This window comes from Phyllobates terribilis, unplaced genomic scaffold (genome assembly GCF_046119375.1).
Source record: "Phyllobates terribilis strain yellow unplaced genomic scaffold, ASM4611937v1 Scaffold_5__5_contigs__length_657084704, whole genome shotgun sequence".
Classification (NCBI taxonomy): domain Eukaryota; kingdom Metazoa; phylum Chordata; class Amphibia; order Anura; family Dendrobatidae; genus Phyllobates; species Phyllobates terribilis.
Window position 1 is genome coordinate 84443463 of NW_027362765.1, and position 8055 is coordinate 84451517.

General features: G+C 43.8%; 1 protein-coding gene across 2 annotated transcripts; it reads left to right on the top strand.

Moving 5' to 3' along the window:
• The first annotated feature begins 675 nt into the window (after positions 1-675).
• On the top strand, positions 676-7829 carry CYBC1 (cytochrome b-245 chaperone 1). Of its 2 annotated transcripts, none has more exons than XM_073682496.1 (7): positions 676-806; positions 1504-1601; positions 3266-3307; positions 3415-3488; positions 5315-5411; positions 5488-5632; positions 5711-7828. In XM_073682496.1, the coding sequence occupies exons 2-7, from the start codon at positions 1517-1519 to the stop codon at positions 5832-5834; spliced, it is 567 nt and encodes a 188-aa protein (XP_073538597.1). In that variant the 5' UTR covers positions 676-806; positions 1504-1516; the 3' UTR covers positions 5835-7828. The 2 variants fall into 2 exon arrangements, with proteins under 2 accessions (XP_073538597.1, XP_073538596.1); XM_073682495.1 differs by having other exon boundaries at positions 715-806; positions 1478-1601; positions 5711-7829.
• The last annotated feature ends 226 nt before the right edge of the window (positions 7830-8055 follow it).

Genomic DNA, 8055 nt, shown 5'->3' on the forward strand with positions numbered 1-8055 from the left:
GTGGCGTTTAGTTTTTCCTCTAGTGCTTTGAGATTAGAGCGAAGCGATTAGTGGTCATGTGATGAGTAAACTATAGGGATTCACGACTAAAGGGGGCGCTGCGGAGCTGATTAAGAGCCCCATAACAGCTGATTCTCTAGCAAATTACTAGTTCCACAATACTAGGACGTTTTCCTCCGTAATGTACTCCAAGCATAACAAGTGTAAATGAATAGTGCTCCCTCTAGTGGTCAATAAGAACGTGACCTGAGAAGATGCGGCGCCATCTAGTGTTCAGCGCTGGTATATATTGTGCGTATGGAGAGCGACCTCAACAGAACCTGGTTGTGACGATGTATTGTAGGGAGGAATCATCACCCAGCGTCCAGTTTTGATGGTAACACAGCGCCACCCTGTGCACAGAACTAGTATAGTAAAGTCGTCAGTGCCACATCGTGGTAAAATTTTTGAATAACAAATTTGGAGAGCCACCTAGTGGCCAGTGTAGGGATAGCAAGATGAAATTAACATACAGAGCCATCTAGTGGTTATTGCTGGAATAACATGAATTGAACTGATAGCCTTTTAGTGGTTATTGCTGGAATAACACCATGAAATGAACTGATGCAGAGCCATCTAGTGGTCATTTCTGGAACAACACCATGAAATGAACTGATGCAGAGCCATCTAGTGGTCAGTGCTGGTATAAGTTTATGAATGTGAAGCCTGGGTGGGTCATCGCGTATCCCAGCATGCCCTGGGGTGCAGCGTGTACTGGGGAAGTGCAGAGCTACATTGAGGAGACTGGTCCAGGTGCAGACAGGACGGTATGTGTGCAGTTCTGTGTCGCTGATATCTGTTACTGTAGAGGGGGATGGAGGAAAGTCCTCTGTCCTGTGCAGAAGCAGAGGCAGCAGGGAGGGGGCAGCCTTGTCCAGTTGCACTGCTGCCCTGGTGACATTATTGCTGCAATGTACAGTCCTAATGCAACTTTCATGAATCATATCTGCTATGTAGCTAGTCTAGATGGTAGGACTACAACTCCCAGCATGCACGACTTCTATTCTGGGGTCTTCTTGTCACCGCTTATCCGTTTTTTGTCTCTGTTCTTGGGGGGGGGGTCTCCTTTACATGTCAGGTTTATTGTTCTTGGAGAAACAGTCAGACATTGGTGAATTGGTGGGGGCGCCGTTATTATTGCACGTTTCACCCCATAGCTGAGATGTTCGTGTAACGTTACCCCCCACCCCCCGGTGAAAAGTCGCTTCCCTGACACTTCCCTTATTCTCTCTTCTTCCCCATTCTCCAAACTGTAAGGCCGGTTTTCAGTAAGACCAGAGTTGCCATCACCCCTTCCCCCATTAATTGCCATGAAGACGCCTCCATGATGACTGTTTCCATTCTTATGCTCTTGAGGTTTAGGACAATCCTACATAGACTCCTGAAGAAAGGACCAATCTGATGTTCCCTGTCCATAATCCGTCCTCTTCCTCTCCAGGTTCTGATCTCATTTACCTCTTATAGGACTGACCCCGCCATGTATATGCAGGTAGAAAACCGCACCGGGACCCTCCTTCACCTGAAAAGGAATCCCAGCATCCGCTCATGGTCGCTGTTAGTCGGTGAGTTGTAGTTTATGTGATACATCACAAAATCGATTTTTCTGGAAACCATCAGCAAGCAGGTTAATAGCTTGATAAGGGGATTTTTCCTCTTGTGTGTTTTTTTTTTTAGACATAACCTTTTTATTTTTCCGTCAGTCATGAATGTCAGAACTTCTGTTGAAAAGAAAGAAATCATAATTACCGTAGCTTTGTGTCGCCATTTTTTTGATACCTGTAACTTTTTTTTATTTTTCTGTCATGTGAAAGCTTATTTGTTGTGCACCGAGCTGACTTTTATATTGGTACCAACTTTTTGATTTTTATTTATTTTTTTGGGTGAAGAGGGAAGTACGACGGCCGAAAATCAGCAATTCTGTTTTTTTTTTTTTAACGCACAGTTTAAATTAGGGCTGTGGAGTCGGAGTCGTGGAGTCAGAGTCGGTATAAAATGGACCGACTCCGACTCCTAAAATATATAATAAATTGGGTACAGTAGTTCAATGCAGTTTGTGGGGAATATTTTTTCATAAGAATTTGGGAAAGTTATGAAATGTCCTATAAATGTCTGTCCTATTCTTGATCTAAGGGTCTAGACTTTTAGCGGAGATGAATCTGTGCTCCAGTAAATTTATCACTTAAACATGAGCCAAGTATGAGGCAGTCGGAGATGGTGTCATGGAAATTGAGGAGTCAGAGGTTTGACTTACCGACTCCACAGCCCTGGTTTAAATAAAGATTTATTCTGATAGTCATCCATCCCATGATGTCTTCCAAGCGACCACTGCTGCTGAGAAGCTGGGGAGAATGAACCGGAGCTGCGTTCAGTTAGTGAAAGGACACCACTCCTGATCTGCAGCTCATTCTCCCAGGCTCCTCTGCAGCAGCAGTCGCATGGATGACAGCGAGGGACGCCGAGGAGAGGTGAGTATAAGGATTTTATTATTTTATTCTTAATTTTACAGGTGGGGACACTGAGAGTACACTACTACTACCCTCATCATGGTCCCTGCTGGTGCTGATCACAGCGCCAGCAGGGAACCATGATGAGGGCAGCATTCAGCACCGGCGCCTGGGAACAGCGCTAACTGTAGCACTGATTCCCAGGTGCCCGTCCATGTGATCCAGATGCAGCATATGTGTCACACATGGATACACGGGCACACGGGGCATGGATATCTCCGGTACTGAAAATATCCGGACGTGTGAAACCGGCCTAAACGTGTGCATATAGCCTTAGGGGGTGTTTGTGGCAGGTGCTGGCTGTAAATCCCAACTCTGTGCACCCGACATGAAAGCCGATAATATTCTAAATAAATGCGCATAAAAAGAATAAAGGATCTGCAAATTATTATTATTATAGCGCCATTCATTCCATGGCGCTTTACATGTGACGGGGATATACATAGCACAAACAATTACAGTAAATTTTGAACAATACAAGTCGCTGACTGGTACAGGAGGAGCGAGGACCCTGCCGGCGAGTTCTCACAATCTACAAGGGATGGGTGAGGATACAGTAGGTGAGGGAACAGCGGGTCGTGCAGCGGTGGTTACTGCAGGTTGTAGGCTTGTCGGAAGAGGTGGGTCAATGGCAACTTGCTGATGGTTTCCACTTCTAATTATTAATACATCATCTAGTGTAAATGCGTGATGTGACGTTACATCTGTCCTGTTTCCTGTAGGTATCTCCTCAGTCGGCCTGGCCGCAGCCTATTACAGTACAGGTAGGTACCGAGGAGAATGACATCCCTTCTTCGCCCCCTCTGCACGTTTTTGTGTCTCTCACCAAGTCCAATAATCCTATATCCAGCGCGTCTCCTTTCTATACTAGATTCCTGGGCGTGGAAGCTGTTTTACGTGGCCGGATGCCTTTTTGTGGCTCTTCAGAATCTGGAAGATTGGGAGGTGAGCGCAGACCGATCTTGGGGTCTCTCCAGGTTGTCAGACTCGTGACTTTTTGTTGGGTCCAGCAAAGTCTGAAGAACTGAAGGCCCTTTTCATGTTAGAACAGTCAGTCCCAATCATCGACCTGTGCAAACACTGCAGCGATCAGCCGAGAAAAATCATCATTGTCAGCGGCTGATCTTCTCTTATAATTGCCTTATTGGTACTAAACCAGTCCAGTACATTAAGACCAATAATACCGCCACACCATGACCACATATTACAACCATAGTGATCACTAACCATCAATAAATAAAAGCCACTATACTAAGACTAACATTGTCCTAAATATGAGGCTAATAATGCCGCCAGACCATACCCATATATTACCATCCTATACAGTAGTGATATTACCACTGTAGATGACCATATATTGGTAGATACCAGTTATACACCAGTGCTTTGTAGACCGTATAGATGTATTCTGTACAGATCAAAGGACTCATTGCTGGGGTTCTCTGTGACTGGTCGTTCACTTTACTTTTTCTTCTCTGTTTGGCCCAGACCGCCTGGACCACTTTTTCCATCTAGAACTCGTCTCTTCAGAATTTAACACTCAGACATATTAGGCTCATTGCTTTCCAGCTCTCTCCTCACTTCACATCTCTAACTATCCAAAGTGTCTCAAGCAGTAATATTACCCCTCCTGCTTCCTCACACAGTAATAGTGCCCTCTTTTGTGCCTCCATATGGTAACAATGCGCCTATTGTGCCTCCGTATATTAATAGTATCTGCTCTGTGCTTCCATTTAGGAATAGCGCCCCCTCTGTATCGTCAGGCAGTAACAATGTTCACTCTGTGCCTTCTTTATAGTAAGTGCTGCCATTGTGCCCACTCTGTGCCGGCAGGCAAACAGTAATAGTGCCCCCTTTGTGCCTTCACATAGTAATAATGCCCCCTATGAATTACCACACAGTAATAGTGCCCTCTTCTCTGTCTCCATGTAGTAATTGTTACCCAACTGTGCCTCTATATAGTAATAGTGCACTCTGTATCCCCACCCAGTGACAGTGTCCACTCCGTACCTCCATATAGTAATAGTGCCCCCATTGTGCCTCCATATAGCGATCGTGCCCCCTCTGTGCCTCCATATAGCGATCGTGCCCCCTCTGTGCCTCCATATAGCGATCGTGCCCCCTCTGTGCCTCCATATAGCGATCGTGCCCCCTCTGTGCCTCCATATAGCGATCGTGCCCCCTCTGTGCCTCCATATAGCGATCGTGCCCCCTCTGTGCCTCCATATAGCGATCGTGCCCACTCTGTGCCTCCATATAGCGATCGTGCCCACTCTGTGCCTCCATATAGCGATCGTGCCCCCTCTGTGCCTCCATATAGTAATGATACCTCAGTATAGTGATGGTGCTTTCGTCAACTGCCAGGCCAACTCATCCAGAATTTGCCAAATATGGCAATCAGGGCTGGACTGCCTATCTTAAAGGGATGTTTCCATTCCATCATATCTGCCATAAATTTATTATAGGTGGTGGTCCCACCACAGGGACCCACATTAACCTCAAGAATGGGTTCCTGTTGCTCACAGCCGGTGGAGAGATGGCTGCGCATGCGCGTCTCTTCATTCATTTGTATGGGATTTCCAAAAAGTTGCCAATTTGGCATGTCCATTTCTTCTTTTTCACAATATGTGAAACTCCAATACTCATCCAATCCTGTTATCAGCTGGTTTGGCCATCTTAAATCTAACATGTAAGGGCACCTATAGGCAGCTTATTCTATATTTGTGGCTGTGCGCATTTGACCTCAAAGTTATTTTTCGTCTCTCTTCCAGGAAGCCATATTTGATAAAAAGGTGGGGAAGGTTGTCCTGAAGACCTTCAACTTGTACAAGAAAATACTCACATTTTGTAAAGGAGGTCAAGAGGAAGGTAGGTGACAAAGACAACTAAGTTTTATGTGGAAATTCACACGACTGGTGGGTCCGAACTATGTTCTGCCTCCTAGTGGTGGTCCTACTGAAAGAGATCAGAGATGTCAATGTTGAGGAGGAAAAGGTACGATATTTCGGGAAGGGCTACCTCATCGTCCTGCGTCTTGTGACGGGTATCTCCCACCCTCTTACGCAAAGTGCCGTCTTGGGAGGTAGAAGGTGAGTTCTTCAAGGTTTTCTCTACCGAACTTTTAACCGTTGAGGTTCCTCATCTGATTTTTTTTCTTTCTCCACCAGTGATGTGGAAGCGGTGGCGAAGCTTCTCACCACCTTCTTGGATCTTGACCTGGCAGGATTTCGCTCCCGAATCGAGGAGGAGAGCAGTGACAGCGAAGAGACTTTAGATAAGGAGGATGAATGAGTGGCCCATAATATGGTCCACCAACATAATCCAGGCAACTGGGCCGACCAAAGCCAAAAAATTGGGATTTTTTTTTTTTTTTTTTTACTGCATTTTAATCTTGCACTATGCCTAGAGCTCCATCTTCTGTGCCTTAGTTGCCTCCAAATATTTATTTATTCTACCAAATCCAACTGCGGTTCAGTATTAATTGTCCACTAGGGGGAGCTGATTGTATTTAATTTTCTGCACCTATGACACTTACAGAAAATCCAGAATATTCTTACAAAAAGAAAAATCCTAATTTTGGAATTTTTTTTATATAAGAATTGTTTTTAGAATATTTAGGAAAGTTCAATGAAACCTACAGGGTGCTAAAATAAATACATTTATATATCTATAAATTTATTTTACTGAAACAGTGCCACTCTTATCCACCGTGTTGTGTCTGGTATTGCAGCTCAGCCCATATACTGGACCTGGCCATAGACAAAAGTGGCGCTGTTTTTCCTCATCCAGGGCTAACCCCATGCCTACATGTTTCTGTTACATAATGCCACCATAATGTAATAAATCAGTCACTGCCTTATAATATTGACAGTTTTGCTACACTTGGTACGATAGATTTATGGTTTTTAAGGGTGAAGAATTCTGTAAAAGAGTTGAAATGGAAATATCTCTTTTAAATGGGTCCAAAATGTATTTTATACAGATGTCCGGGTTCCACATCTTCTGCATGAACAGAGTAAAATGACAAAATTCTGTCTGCCTGTAGTCACCACTAGGGGGAGCTCACTGCATACATTCAGCTTAATAAGAGTGCAGTGAGCTCCCTCTACTGGTGGCTGCAGGCGGGTAGAATTCGATCATCTCTGCAGGGGATTTGGAGCGCTGATTAACATATTTGAAAAAAAAGGTGTACATCCACTTTTAACTTAGAAGCAGGCGCTTATCCTGCCATGTAGTGCTCACACGTCCATGGTATGGCTTAGTGCATTCTCAAGACGAGGAGCGGTCACCTCTGTCTACCCATAGACTTATTTGGCCTGTTATGTCGCTGTAGAATATTTATTATTCTAACTGTATTTTCTGCTGAAGTTTAAATGCAATATAAATAAGGTACTTAAAGGGGATGTCCACTTTTGACCAAGCACTGCTTCAATGGATACTACTTGCTTTCCAGATAATGTCTTGGTGACTTTAATCTGGGTCTGGTGTCTATAAATTACACGATACGGTAAATAACGCTGTGTCTATGAAGGAACTGCTGGTAAACTAAGTCGTAGTAGGGGGAGTGGCCATGTGGGACACACCCCTAGTTAAAGCGACAGTAACACCATTTCATATATAATATTTGCTACAATTTTTATGCTTAATTGAAATTAATAATTATGTATTGTATCTTTAGTCTCACTTTATGACTGCTGTAAAATCTAATATACTTTAACATGGAGGGTACAATAGATTATTGCTGCTTTTAGTTAATCTTCTGGCACATGTTCCCAAACTGTGGCTTTCTAGCTGTTGAATAACTACAAGTCACAGCATGTCCTGACGGCCTGCATCTGTCAGGGAATGCTGGGAATTGTAGTTTTGTAGAAGCTGAAGAGCATCAGGTAAAGGAACAGTGGCATATCGGAAAAAAAAAATATTCCTATTGCCTCAAAGGTTCTAAAGTCAAAGAATCTTTTTTTTATTACAGACTGTAAAGCAAAGAACTTCCTATTATGATGTCAGCAGGGGGTGTGGCTTCTATTAAAGTGATAGTGTCCCTTGTGTTGAAGTAGAATAGCAGCTCATTGTTTCAGATTATAACGGACTATTGGATTTTCTGGACAATCAGATGTCCACTTACCGGAAACTGCAGAAGATCCTGGATAGGCTGAGGCCTAAGGCCATTCTGGAGGACCAACCCTTATTGTACAATATGTGGGAATGTTACACTTTATGTATTATGTATGTATTATGGAACAAGAATACTTGAAATCCCCGCGCTGTGTGTATGTAACTTCTGTTTTTTTTATACAATAAATAAAGTATAACTCGCTGAAACTTATTGTTTTCTTCGTGATATTTAGATCCCTTCTTGCCCTTTAAAGGGATTCAGAAAAAAACCCTGATATACCACTATCTCTAGGGCAAGGCAGGGGTGGAGCCTGACACGGATTCAAAAGTCTCTAGATTCATTATGCCCCGCCCCCACGGAACCAATATTAGGATACATTGTATCAGCTTGACCTGG

Coding starts and splice junctions, on each gene's coding strand:
- CYBC1 (XM_073682495.1), top strand. CDS start 732: ATGCCCTGGGGTGCAGCGTGTACTGGGGAAGTGCAGAGCTACATTGAG. Junction 807..1,477: donor GTCCAGGTGCAGACAGGACG/GTATGTGTGCAG, acceptor CTTCCTCTCCAG/GTTCTGATCTCATTTACCTC. Junction 3,489..5,314: donor AGAATCTGGAAGATTGGGAG/GTGAGCGCAGAC, acceptor TCTCTCTTCCAG/GAAGCCATATTTGATAAAAA.